The sequence below is a fragment of the Papaver somniferum genome, chromosome 8, assembly GCF_003573695.1.
Source record: "Papaver somniferum cultivar HN1 chromosome 8, ASM357369v1, whole genome shotgun sequence".
Classification (NCBI taxonomy): Eukaryota; Viridiplantae; Streptophyta; class Magnoliopsida; order Ranunculales; family Papaveraceae; genus Papaver; species Papaver somniferum.
The window spans coordinates 870,956-885,604 of record NC_039365.1 but is presented as its reverse complement, the minus strand read 5'-3'; the positions used below and the strand labels follow the sequence as shown (position 1 = coordinate 885,604).

The window sequence follows — 14,649 nt, the reverse complement described above, 5'->3', positions numbered from 1 at the left end:
TCTTGGTCGATAGACAAGTCAGGCGAATTTACAGTGAACTCAGCATACTCTTGGTTTAATAACGACCATGAATTGGAAACTACAAACTTAAGTGTTTGGTCAAGGACTTGGCCACATAAGATTGATTTCTTCCTTTGGCAGGTTTACCATAAGAAGATAGCCACCATGGATAGGCTTCGAAAGAAGAGAACGCTAATTGTCAACGGTTGTCTCCTCTGTCGCAAAACTGGTGAATCCGCCACTCATTTACTTTTCCACTGCCCTACTTCTTCTGGTATTTGGCGTTACTTCTTATCGTTCATTAACACAGAATGGGTCATGCCCAACTGCATTGATATAATTATCAAGGCCTGGAGAAGAAAATTCTATCTGCACCCGGTCAAGTTCTATGGAATTTACTTCCAGCAGCCATCACTTGGACCATTTGGGATCAAAGAAACAAACTGGTATTCGAAAATATCAACTTTGACGTGGATAAGGTGATTAAACAAATTAAATCCCAAGCCTATTTTTGGTGCAGAAACGCTGAACCTATGAAGGGGAAAACATTTTGATAAATTGGAGTAATTTTTTTGCTATTTAATGGGGTTTTATTTTTGGGGTTTTCTGGGCTTTGTTTTTTGTAAGTTTCCTGGTACAATTTTCTCTCTCTCTTTTCTTTTCTTTCTTTTTTGTACTAGTACTTGTTTCTCATGGTGTGCAATGATGTGTCTTTATGCTTCTCGTGGCAATAGACTTCTACTCCGTGTAAAGGTGCAGCAACCAAAAAGTGGGTCTGGTTCATTGTTGTCTCCAAATCTCGACCCCTGCATTTCGTGTCATACACGTCCATCTGGTCATCTTTCCTTTCCTCAACCATACTCCAGTACTCCTCCACACACACACACGATGCTTCAGAATTGGTCTCATGGAAATCTGTAAATGCAGATTCATTTTATGATCTCAGCTCTCATTATCCTCAGACGCTAAATTGAATCATAAAATGATATAGTTACCATCTTAGCAAATAAGCAAGGCAGATGTGTTACAAACAATCACAACACCCCAACACAGGGCAAAAAGAAAAAAAAACACAAGAAAAAAAAGTAGAAAAGGAATGGAGAAGTGGGGCATCGATCCCCATACCTCTCGCATGCTAAGCGAGCGCTCTACCATCTGAGCTACATCCCCGTCTGTTCTACTGTTGACAAATAAGCTTTTTATCTGGCATGTATATTAACTGGCTCTTATCTCGCACGTATATTAACTGGCTCCTTCCTCCGCTAAAGGAAATCCCTCATCAGCTCATCATATCATGACAGAGATGATGCCAGGCAGACACGACATTTTCTCTCCTTTCCTCAAATGTCAATCATCATCATCCTTTGATTCTTCCAAAATAAGTAAGAAACAATAGACTAGGCAGTGCATCACCTTTTTATACAGATACCGGGGCAACCCTCTCTAGAAAATGCGGTGCCGGCCAGGTTCGCTCATTCACATAACTAATACTAAAATGCCGAAAATGAAATACAGTCAAATGACAAACAACTAAAACAGAAAAAAAAAAAAAAAAAACTCCACAAAAATCGACTTTGGCATACAAATGATATATTCCGGCTTTCGGGCTGTTCAGCCAAACCCAATAACATGCGTGTCACCCTTTCCCTGTTAGGCCGGTTCCTCTCAGTGTGTCAAGTCAATAGATTTGCCAGTTTTACATCCATTATGGAGCTAGCAAACAAGCAAACTTGTCTGGCTAAGTGGCAAATTTGCCACTTAGCCAAGTCAGGTCAAGTTTCCACCGAACGGTCGAGTCTCAATCATTCGGTGTAGTCTCCACCTCCCGGTTTAGTCTCCACCTCCCCCGGTGTAATCCTTGTATTATAACATATTTTAATTATACAAGGATCTCATAAAATATTATATAATCCTTAAATACCCCACCAAACACAAACAACTAAATTTTTTATTGATAAGGGTCCCACAAAACCCAATAAATTCCTATACTACTTTAATAAAATTTGACAGTTTTACCATACTGGGAAACTGAATCTAGGAAAGCGTTTTATGGGATTTCGAGTAATTGTTCCAAAACTTTGGCTTAGAAATTAACTTACACGACAACAACTCCCACATCACATGGAGCCTGTTTCATCCAATGTAGTTAATATCGGATATCGGTTCATCTCGGCCGCGACCGATACACTGGTACGATTTTATATCGGGGATATTATCGTTGAAATATCGGTCTAATATCGGTTCTAAATTTACGGATAAAATATAATAGATACCATCAATTTTATCAAAAAAAAACAAAAGAGTAATTTCAATAACTTTAAAGTTCAATACTTAAAAGGATAATTAAACAAGTTTAAAGTTCAAACCGGAAACAAGAGAGTAACTTCACCAACTTTAAAGTTTACAAACTAAAATGGTAACTAAACAGAGATAATACAATTTTATTCTAAATAATAGATATCATCATCTTCAGTAGCTCCATTAGCTCCATCAAGTAGTCCATTATCAGTGTCTAACATCAATTGATCAGTATCATAGCCATCATATTCAGAATCGGTTGGGTAAGTAGACTTGCTTCAAGAGCTACATGCACCCCTACTATCAACTGGACGACTTTCTTCGCCAAGAATATCTTGCAAATCATCCAAAGTTACATTATCACCTTCTACAACCAAGTCATGTAAGTTCTGTGGATCCAACCATTCATCATTTTCATCATTCTCATCTCATAAAAAATTCAAGCTTTTCCCATCATCATTATATTCTGCAATTTCTTTATAACGACGCTGCAATTTTTTTTATTATAAATACACTATCATTCAATTTTTTTGTTATGCGATTCCGCTTCTTGGTGTGCAACTGAAATACAAAAAATAAATAATAAACTGATTGTTTCATGCATTCCAGTTGTTGTGATAAGAACATACATTGTTGTTTCATGCATTGTTGAAATTTATGACTTTGCAAAGAACATAATGCAACTGTAAAGATAGAACAAGTAAGACTCACATTTTGAAATGTGCTCCAGTTTCGCTCACATGGGGAAGCAGAAGAAGTAAGACTCAATACCCTGATTGCAAATTTTTGTAGGTTTGGGACATCGATTCCTCCATATGTAATCCACCAATCATCTGTCATAAACATGAACAAAGTAGCTAATCAATACAAACCTATTTAACACAAACGTAACCAAATTTTAAACTTACAGTACAGGAAAACTTACGAGGTTGATCTTTGTCTCTTCTTTTTTTGCAAGTCTGACTTCCTAGGATTCCATAAGCATCGCTGTACATTCTCAATTCAGTTGTTGCCATCTCAAGTTCATCTTCATTGGTTATAAGCTTTTCCATAGCTGTATGAAGTCCCCTTTTGATTTCTATGTACTTTGGACCATTATCCATCAAATGAGCTGGAATCTTATAGAATATGGAAGGATTTAGATAATAAGACGCACAATGTAGAGGATGATTAAAGTTATTCTTCCATCTCTTATCAAAAAAAGCCTTAACTATAACCCAAGTATCATTATCTTCAGACAAATTCTTCTCAAGTTGATCCCTTGTTATTCTCATTGCCTCATAAAAATAAGGCATTGTAGGTTTGCGTTCGATATCCACTAATCTTACTACCTTAACTAAAGGCTTTAGCACCCTACAAGAGTAATCGACATCTTCCCAAAATTTGATATTTGTAACAATTTTAAGTGCATTTACTCCCACATTTTCTCTTGCAAACCTAGTTTTTACCCACCTATCATTCACAAACACCATTTGCAGAGGAGTTTTATACTTTTGAAGACTCTCTAGTGTGTAATATTGAGTTGCAAATCTAGTTTTTGTAGACCTATGTAAGTCTGCACCAGTCAACTCCCTCATTAAGCTCAATACTTGAAAATGAGCATAAATATATGTAACTAGTCTCTTACCTAGTATGACGGCTGTCTTGATTCTTGGAAGCTTGGAACCAAGTTCTTCTAGCATCAACTGAACACAATGAGCACCACAAGGAGTCCAAAATATATGTGGGTATTCAAGCATTAAGTCCTTCCCTGTCTTTTTGAAGTTAGAACCATTATCAGTAATGAACTGAACCACATTTTCTGCACCAACATCAGCAATTACCTCCTTTACAAGCTTACGAATGAAATCGGCATCATTGGTTCTATCTGAGGCATCCACAGACTTCAAAAATACTGAACCTTTAGGACAATTCACCAAAAAGTTAATAAGATGTCTCTTTTTCCCATCCGTCCAACCATCTGACATTATAGAACATCCAAACCTCTTCCAATGTTCCCTAAAGGTATCAACGAACATCCTCATTTCTTCTAATCGGTCCTTCAAAAGATTGGTACGAATCTGATGGTAAGATGGGGGGGGGGGGGGGCATAGCTAACATCAACAAAAAAATAAAATAAAAGTCAGCACATTATGCAATAGTCTGCAATAGTCGGCATATTATGCAATAGTCAACACATTATGCAATTCCAGACAACACAGATGTTATGAGATTTCTAAGAAGCATGTTATATCATTCACACATTTAACAAGCAACTAGTTCTGAATAAGCAATCATAAATCAAGGAACAAGCAAGGAACTAGTTCATCAAGGAAAACAAGGTTTGAAAAAAATACCTTTCCCATAATCACCAATTGCAAAGATCATTTCTTTGAAACTTGGGCAACGAACGGTATTAAATGCCACTGAATTCTCAGTCATCCAAGATGATATGCATTTCCATGCAGTCTTTAATAACTTCTCTTTCACTGCACAGTTCCTTTCAGCGGTGACCTTTTGAGTTTTCTTGTGATTTGTCCTCATATATAAATCAATAAGACCTCTTGTATTACTTTGGGTTATTCGCTTTTTCTTCGTCTGATTTTGAACATGTAAATCAACACCACTACCACTGCCAACATTGCCATCGATTTCAACTTCTTGTTCCCCAACATCTGTGTCAACATCAGAGCCTTCATCAGAGTTGAATGTACGCTGGTACGCTAAATAAATGTTATCCCTATGAGCATTTTTGGTCTTCTTTACAACAAACAACCGATTTACTTTGTTGATAACAGAAGTGGTTGCATTCGGACATGGTGAAGTATTCCCTGACTTTCCTACGAGATGCTCCTTAAGCCTTGTGATTCCACCACCACGGATTAATTTGTTACATAACAAACAGGTAATAATATTTGGATTTTCTGGGTCTTTGCGTTCACCCCATTCCCATGCCGGATCCCTAGCTTGCGTAGAAGAAGGCAATAAACCACATATATTGTTTGTGGTGTTTGCATTGGATGCACTAGAAGAATTCATAGCCATAACCTAAAACATAAATAGCTAATAAATCAACCAAAATAAAAAAAAACCAATAATAAAGAAGGTCTATTACCATATTTGACCATTAACTGTCAATTTCCATTGTCTATTAGGAAGGTCTATTACCTCAAATTCTTTAATTGATGAAGAAAAAACTGGGTTTTTTTTCTTTCTGATATAGGTTTTGAAGATGAAATTTGTGGGTACAAGTTATTAATAAGAATGAACCCTCAAAAATAAGTGGGTTTTGAAGATGTTGACGAATTTAATTAATCAAAGCAAAAAAAAAAGACTAATTATCAAAAGGTTCAAAACCCTAACCTTCAATTAATCAATAGTCTCTGAGATTTTTAGATGAAGAACATCAGCTAATCAAAAGTTCCTTCCTTAGACTGGATTCTCAATGATGATATTTGAAGAACACGACTTGCTGAATCAGGTATTTGAAGAACACGATCTGTTTTTCACTTCATCTCCTCTTCTTTTCTCTTCCACAGTTCGACTGAAAACAATCGAATGAAAATTTTAGGGATTTAACCTATATCGGAACTGAAAAACCAAGATTACCCTTACACTTTACACAAAATGACCGGTACCGGTTAATTTCGGAAAATATCGTTTCGTCCGTATCGGCCGATTTTATCGGGTAAATATCGTATTCCCGATATCCTTCAAATCGTACCGTTCTAGACCGGTATCCGAAATTTCGGCGATATATCGGCCTATATGGCCGATATTGACTACACTGGTTTCATCTTAAATAGAAGACTGCTGTCTGAGTGAGTCACTCACTCACTCACTCACTCTGACTACGTCAAAACCCGATTCATAAACGGAATAGATATGAATCGTCCAAGATTCCAACCAAACCGACTCACGAAGCCAATAAACAAACACTATATTCTTCGTGGAACATGTGGTTTTTCTGTAGAACTATGCAAGCTTCTACGAAAAGTATGATCGCACACTCATTCCATCTGCAACTGTAAGTTTGAACATACACATTTATGTTGGGTCTATGATTTTTGCGCACATCAAATTATATACACACGTCTGATAAATCATTTCTTGTAAATTAGACGCATATAACAAGAGGAAATTTTTATAACACCCTAAAGTTCATTGAGATGTTGGCGGAAATTTAAAAATGGTGTAATTGAAGTCTTTAATTAGTTCACTGATAACAGTTTTATCCACTCGGTATCTAGTTTATTAATGCTACTTGGCAGGCGTCGTTTTAGACTGCAAATTTAAATTAGGAAAATTAATGAAGATATCTATGACTTTTCTACAACAAAGCACATCGAACCTCAAAACCAAATTGACGTTGGTATCCGCTATATGGGACTTCTAGAGTTAAATCTAATGGTATTGTTTCTAAGGACACCTGGTATATATAACAGACTTTAACGTGAAGCTTACATTAATGGTGAAAACCCGCATCACGATTTATTTATTTTTCCTTTTGGTAAACATGATTTATTAAGAAGAGATTAAGTGAGCCTCACAACACGGGAGAAGGCTCTCCACACCAGATCTTCATACAAAAGATTGTACAAAAAGTAAGGTGAATATATGATCCAAGTATGATCTGTACCAACAAAGACAACATGCTTGGCTTGTTTATCGGCTACAAAATTACCTTCCTATAATTATGGTCCAAGGTTATGTCCTAATATTCATAAGAGGAACACCCTTTACCACTATACCATACTAGTTTTTGGTGTAAAAAGTGAACATAGTTTTTATTTATAACAATACTCATACATCATATATCGAATCTTTATATAGTTCAATAATAGTTATACACGTATGTTTAAAAATATAGCGCTTCGATAACCAATCTTGAATCATCTCTTCATGCTTCAACATACGATTTACTTCTTAAAAATTAAAAACGCTTCACGCTTTAAATACCTTGTTTGAGAGTGTTTATAGGAAACTAAGAAATATCACAAGACACATTAACTAAGCCTACGGTACATTTGTATTAGTTGGATTTGAGGAAACTGATTAAATATTGTTATCTTATTTTACATGTGGAGATATTTTAGTGGAACGCCATCTCCCTTTGTTGGGGAATAATAGAGATGGAGGCTGAATTTCACTACCAAAATCAACATCAAAATATTAAAAGAAAAGAAAAAGGTAAAAAGACATTCCATCAGTTTTCCAAAAACGACAAAAAAATTTATACGACAACAATTTTCACATATAGCCTGCAATAAATCTGAAAACGATTGATCTATACGACGACCAGTGTAGTTGATTTCGGCCGAGATCTCGTCGATTATTCTGTTCTCGCCAGTGGAGGAGACTAGATTCATCAAAAAAAAAAAAAAACCGTTGTCCAGGTCGAAACCCGTCTGAGTCATCCAGAATTTCATTTTGCTGAGATAGCAAAATCAAGCGTGGAGAAGAACATATATCATCTTTGATGAGAGAAAAACATTACTATGAAAGTGATTCTACATGAATCCATCTTATGATTCTTCTATTTTAAACAAACTGCCACGAAACTTCATGCTGGAAGGAGGTGTTTAATAAGTTAACGGTGAAAATTGAATGATCAAAAGTTGCTTCACATCTTAATGGTCGATTAAATTGGTCGTTATTTTCATTTCGTTGAATGGAATTAAGACTTCAAAGTTACGATCTCTGGCTAGTTATGGGTGATAGGGGTAGCATGAGAAACATAAATCAAATAGGAAGAGATGCATGGGACATGAAGCAGTACTACTGACCAGAAGGAAAAATAGGAAGATTTATTTTTATTACATGTGGACGGAAATTACAAGGTTTTGGATATAATCTAAACCTAGGAGCAAATTATGCAGAACACTTATATATATAATAGGAACAAAATTTGGACCGAAATATTATTCCCAGATTTTACCGAGAATTCCCCTGAATCAAAATTATACCAGTCGGTCCCCATCAATACAAATCGAGATCCGAGATTGACTACATTGAGGACGACACATATGCCCATGAATTTGTTTGGGGAGTTCCGGAGTTCTCCTGAAATAACTCCCAATAAAGATATAACAAGTGGGGCTTACTTAAATCGCAACAATCCCAATACTACATGGCGAGCCGAAGGCCATTCCACCGAGGGAAGTCAAAGTCTTTTTTCTTTTGTATGTGTGTCCAGGTTAATTAATAAAAGTTTATCCCGGTGCATATTTCCTAACAAGAAATCCTTCCTTTTTTTTCTTTTTTTTGTGAATTAAATTCTTAAAAAAAATACCTCAAATCCTTCTATTCTTCCAAAATAAACAAAAAAAGACTGTTGTACCCTGAGAAATCACTATGACACTTTTAATTACATTGTTTCATAAGGCAGAGTTTTATGGCTCTTCCTAAGTCATTTTCAAAGCATATCTCAGATATGGATCTAACTGGTTTAATATCTGAATAGCAGGGGTTGTTGTTTGGTTGGATGTCCTGGAAAGCAACATCAAATCTGGCTTTCCAGGTGAAACCAACAAAGAGTAGTCATATGTTTTCCCAATCACCTCATGGGGTTTGGGGGTGGTGTTTTGAGAACCAAGATGAACACCAATGTGACATGGTGTTAGAATTTGAAACTGATACGTTAAAATTTAAAGAAAAATGAGCCCAAACATTCCTATTGAAATTGCAAAAGGTGTTCTCCTATTTCAATATGATCCATGCACAATGCATTAAAAGTCCCATTCTACCCTATCAAAAACTTTCGATATATCAATTTTATGCACGGGTGTAAATAATATCCGAAAATACTCGGCCTGCCTGTATCTGCCCGAACCCGCCTGTATCCGAAGTAGTCCAAATCCTGTTATGGTCCGTCATGGGCCACCTGGCCTGGATTAATTTATTGGGAGGTCTTGGGCTTTGCAATTAATTATGATGCCCGGCCTTAAATTCTTTTATGTGTCATTAATCATTTAATATCCTCTTAAAAAGACTTAAAAGTTATCATTTTATAATTGTCAATTTTGCGTCAAGAAAAATAAGATATATAGTTGTTTTTACTTATAATTCGATTTAGAGGAATTATGGATGAAACACGGAGAGAGAAGAGGAAAAAGAAGAACAATATTATTATGAGAGCTGTCTAGAATCACTACATAGTTTTCCTTATGGGTCGGGATCAGGGGACTCTTACATTTGACGCATGGGTTAGACAAAATTTCTCAACCGTCCGTTTAAGTTCATCTAACGGCATAGGTTTTGCTGATGTGGCATTCACTCAACATTCATATACGGCTTACCAAGCCGAGCCGATAATAAACATATATCCTGGAAAAGGAAACAAATTCCTAAAACATTTCCAACCCTTTTTATTGTCTTTTATTCTTCTGCGTTCAGGACTGTTACTGTTGGAAAACGATTAATAAAAAAATAATTTTTTAAAGTTTTAATAAAAAATTATAATTTATTGTTTTATTTTGTGAATGAAACTTTTTAGTCCCACATCGTGGAGTTTCCAATTTTTAGTAGTTTTAAGAAACTATATAAAGCTTTTAGTCCCACATCAGGGAGTTTTTCTTCTTAAGTTGTATTTGTCAATTATATAAAGAAATTCACTACTTTTGTAAAATCTATGGGAAAGGGGTTGCTCTATATTTTAGAGGGACACCTAAGGGAAAATATTTTATAGCGGTTTTTAAGCATTCGCGATTTTCCTTAACGGTTTTTTCGGAGTTGCCAAGCTCAAGTTGAGCATCTACTACATATGCTAGTAGTAGGTGTATTAGGGTGTTTTATCCTGGAGATATCCGTCCTGTGAGGGCTATAGCATCACTCTTGAGTGTAGCCGGGCGTTAATGTCTTAAGGACAGCGTGTTGAACATGTGACTCACTCTATTTTCCAAAGTTTTGCCTTGTTGCTGTTGCGGAGATACGGGGAGCTTGTTCGTTTCGTCAAAGCAATCACTTCCATTATAAAGGAGCTAAGTATCAATAACTTTTGCTTATTTGATTTTTCTTTGTTTTTTATTATTGCACCCAACAATCTTAAGACATTAGTATTTGTAATAATCGAAAACGATTGATTGGTTTGTGAATCATGGATGTTAATTGTGGAGTGAAAAACAAAAACGAATTTCTGGTCAGCTGTAGATTTTCAATTTTATCTTTTAATATAGAAGGAATTTCGATGAACCCTTTTGACACAACGTAGTAGACATCCTGATAGTTTCCCGCGTAAAATTTCAGAATTTTTGGAGTTGTACAAGTATTTGTTTGATATTTTACAAAACAGAAAAACGTTTCTGAAAAATTCTGACGAGCAGAAAATTGTTGTTAACTAAATTAATTTTTGTGGGGGTAACCATGAGTTTTTTGAAACGCTGATTCAAACGAAGTTTGTATATATAGATGTTATCTTCAAAACTCATATTTTACTTTCTGATTTGGAATTGTGATTTGTTAATAAAGGTGTCATCTCCGAGGGACATGGCTAATAGCCGCATGTGGTTGGAAACAAATCTTCCAAAGATGGCAAAGGTGAGAACATCGAACGCAACTATAAGCATGGTCTTCATGATAAAGGTATATTTCGTAAACCTGAATCCAGAATTACTTTAGTTAAGGGTGAGTGTTATGTTTGTAAAATTCCTGGCCACGCGGCAGTAAATTGTAGACAACATAAAAACCTTAATAAGTATAAAGTTAATGCTAATTTAGTTGAAACAAACTAGAACGAGTTTGGTGGCGTGATGTCGGAAGTTATTTTAATAACCAATGTGAGAGACCAGTAGGTGGACTCTGGAGCCACCAAGAATGTTTGTTGAAACAGAGACCTGTTCACCTCCTATCATAGGATAGGGGATGTCGAGAAACTCTTATTGAGTAACTCATATGCAATAGAGGTTGCATAAAAGGAAAAGGTCGAGCAGAAGCTCATATCTGTAATATTATCACATTGAATGAAGTTTTCATGTTCCGAGCATATGCGAAAATCTTGTATCTTGTTCTGTTGTAGATGGAAAAATATTTAAGATCTTAATTGAATCTGGAAAACTTGTTGTAACTAGGCAGTGATTTTTTAAGCAAGAGTTATAGGACTTCGGGTCTATATAAGCTTAACGGAAAAACTGATGATGTGAACGTAATTGATTCTTGTGATATCTTTGTGTGATTGATTGTTTTACGTGGTAGACTTGGAACCGTAAACTTATAAGTCAATGCTTAACTGGCTAGCATAGGCTTCGTACCCAAATTTAGTTTGGATTTTGAACACAAAAGTGAAATCTGTGAAGAATCAAAATATGCTATAAAATCTTTTAGCACAAATGTTCAGAGTAATTCTAAGCCTTTAAATTAATTCAGTTAGGCCTAGTTGACATGAGTTCAACCCAAAACCACTGTGGTAAAAGATGGTTATAACTTCCGTAGATGATTGTACGAGGTACTATCTTGTATACTTGCTTAGGATAAGGATGACGCCTTAGAAGCCTTAAGATGTATAAACTTGAAGTTGGAAACCAATTAGAAGCCTTGAACATAACAACCGTATCCTTAAGGAGATGATAATTTCCATGTTGATTAGTTCAGGATTACCTGCGGCCTTGTGGGGGGAGGCAGTCCTCTTAACTAGTATATCCTGAATAAAGTACCCTTTTAAGAATCAGATGAAACTCCATATGGTTTATGGAACGGTAGATGACCTTCTTATGAATGTGTCAAAGTGTGGGGGCGTTTGACTAAGATTGTAATTCCTCTTCCTAAAAGAACTAGATTGAAACCAAAAATGTTGATTGTGTTTTCGTATAGGGTATATTGAGTATACTTCTACAAATAGATTTTTGGTTGTGTGTTCTGATTTTTTCTGACATTGGTGTGAATATTATTACGGAATCTAGGGATGCTGAGTTCTTTGAACATGTTTATTCTAAACCTGTACCTCATTAGAGATGTGTTGTTGATCCCCTAGATTTATTTCAAATAGTCAGAACTTATTTTAAAGGAAGATGAAGTTGATGTTGAGCCTAAGAGAAGTAAAATAATTAGACTTGAGACTTCTTATGAAACCGACTTCATAACATGCCTAGCTTAGTCTGAGCCACAGACTTGTAAAGAAGCCTTGATATCTACTGAAACCCCATTCTGGTAAGAAGCTTCATTTAGTGAAATGGACTCAGTCCGTTGGAACCAGACTTGGGAGCTTGCTAGTTTACCTCCAGGTTGTAAGACCATGGGATGTAAATGAGTCTTTAAGAGGAAACGATAGGTAGATGAAACTGTGGAAAAATATTAAGCTAAGTTGGTAGCTAGAGGCTTTAAACTAAAAGAAGGTGTAGATTTCCTTGATTCTAATTCAATTGTGACGGAAATTACTTCCGTTGAGATACTAATTGTTATTGCTGCCATAAAGAACGTAGAGATACATCAGATGGATGTTAAGACAGCTTTTTCTAAAACCGTGAATTAGGTAAAGAAATTTACTTAGATCAACCTGAAGACTTTGTAGTGAAAGGTTGTGAATACAAAGTTGGTAATTTGAAAAATCTTTGTATGGTTTTCAAATAAGCACGTAAACAGTGACATGCAAAATTTAATCATGTGATAATGGATAGTGGATTTAAATTAATGAATCTAACATGTATGTTTACAAGTAACTTGTTAAGGATGTCTGTGTAATTGTATGCTTGTATGTTGATGATATGCTTGATACAAACATAGATGTGATCAATTCCACTAAAAACATGCACTGAATGAGAACATTGACTTGAAAGACTTGGGCCCTTTTGATGTAATCTTAGGGATGAGGATTAGAATATAATCAAACATTTATAAGTCTTAGTCGTTCTCATTATGTTGAGTTGTTCTTAAGAGATACAATCAGTCTGATTGTAAACCTGCTTGTACTTCGTACGATTATTCTTGTAGTCTCAAGAAAAATAAGGGTAGTGGAGTATCTTAACTTGAATACTCAAAAGTTATAGGATGTCTGATGAATTTAATGAACTGTAAGAGTCCAGACATTGCCTATATTATGAGTAAGTTAAGTGGATATAATTGTAGTCCAGAGCAAGAGAATTCAGATGCACTGAGTAGAGTATTATGGTACCTAAAATACTCTTTTGATTTATGAAAGGTATCTTGTTGTCCTTGGGACTTTATGATGCAAACTGGATAGTTGACTCAGAGGAGTCTAAGTCTACGAGTGGATATGGTTTCACTCTAACATGTGGGTTTGTTGTTGGAAGATTTCCAAACATATCGCTCAATTCATTATGGAATCTGAGAGTATTGCGTTAGATAAAGCATGAGAGGGGGCCGAGTGCCTAAGATGATTTTTAGAAGACATTCCTCTTTGGCATAGGCATGTGCCAGCTATATCTATACATTGTGTTAGCCAAGCTATAATAGTTAAAGCTAAGAAATAACTAATCTCAATCGGCGTTATTTCCATTGATTGGATAAATTCCAAGGAGAATATCGCGCAATCTTTGACGAAAGGTTTGTACAAAGAGATAGTTAAAAATGCATCGAGGGGGTTGGGGCTTAAGCTCATATATTAAACTTGCCATGAAGGATACTCAACCTTGCTGACTGGAGATCCCATGATCAAGGTTTCGAATGAGACAACTAATTTGTGGTGGGTAAAGGTAAACACTATCAGAGATTTTCATTCTCTGTCCCTTCCCTATGGTGTAGACGTGATAGTGTGACTGCATGTGGAGGATGACTTTTTAATAAGTCTTAATGAGTTATATAGTTTCAATTTAAGATTGAAGTGGGGTGTAGCAGTAACACTCTTTATGGAAACTCACCTATCTGAATGAGGAAGTGGGTCGCTTCCTGTGAGAATATGAGCTGATTTCTCTAGAGCATTCTGAGAAACAGGATACGTCCAGGGCCAAAACGGACAAAACGGCACGAGCTTGGCAGCAATCTTGGAGATATCACCCGTGGTTGTTATCACGAATTACATCAAATGCTAGCAGTTCAAGACATAGTTCACTGTCTCTAGCAAGTAATTCTGGTAATATCTCACTAAGCAAAGGTTCAAGACCTCATGGACACCTCTGCCTAAAATGGTATTTCCTGCGTTTTTTATGTGATTTTCATTTTGATGGTTTTGGTATTACTGGAACTTAGGACCTAAAGGTCACTAAGGGTTCACTAGTTCATGCTTTTTCACTTTGGTGAAAGATACCTATAGTCTCACCATGTGAGAATTAAAGATGAAAGCTCTCAATACTATTATGATTTATGCAATCCATAGTATGACCCTGGGGTCAACACACTTTTGTGTGAGGGAGAGGACGTAGAAATGACTAGTATGATTTCAACACTTGCACGATCAGTCTGTTTGGATCGTGAGGTTGGGATGTT

General features: G+C 36.0%; 1 protein-coding gene and 1 non-coding gene across 2 annotated transcripts; both read right to left on the bottom strand.

The window, feature by feature from the left end:
• Nucleotides 1-1,097: 1,097 nt before the first annotated feature.
• On the bottom strand, nt 1,098-1,170 carry TRNAA-AGC. The gene has a single exon. It is a non-coding gene; the product is annotated as a tRNA-Ala (tRNA).
• A 2,230-nt stretch (nt 1,171-3,400) lies between these two features.
• LOC113304128 lies at nt 3,401-5,322 on the bottom strand. Its single transcript, XM_026553193.1, has 3 exons — nt 4,635-5,322; nt 3,516-4,198; nt 3,401-3,409 (listed from the first exon to the last, which is right to left on the bottom strand). Exons 1-3 carry the CDS (start codon nt 5,320-5,322, stop codon nt 3,401-3,403), a joined length of 1,380 nt encoding a protein of 459 aa, XP_026408978.1.
• Nucleotides 5,323-14,649: the final 9,327 nt, after the last annotated feature.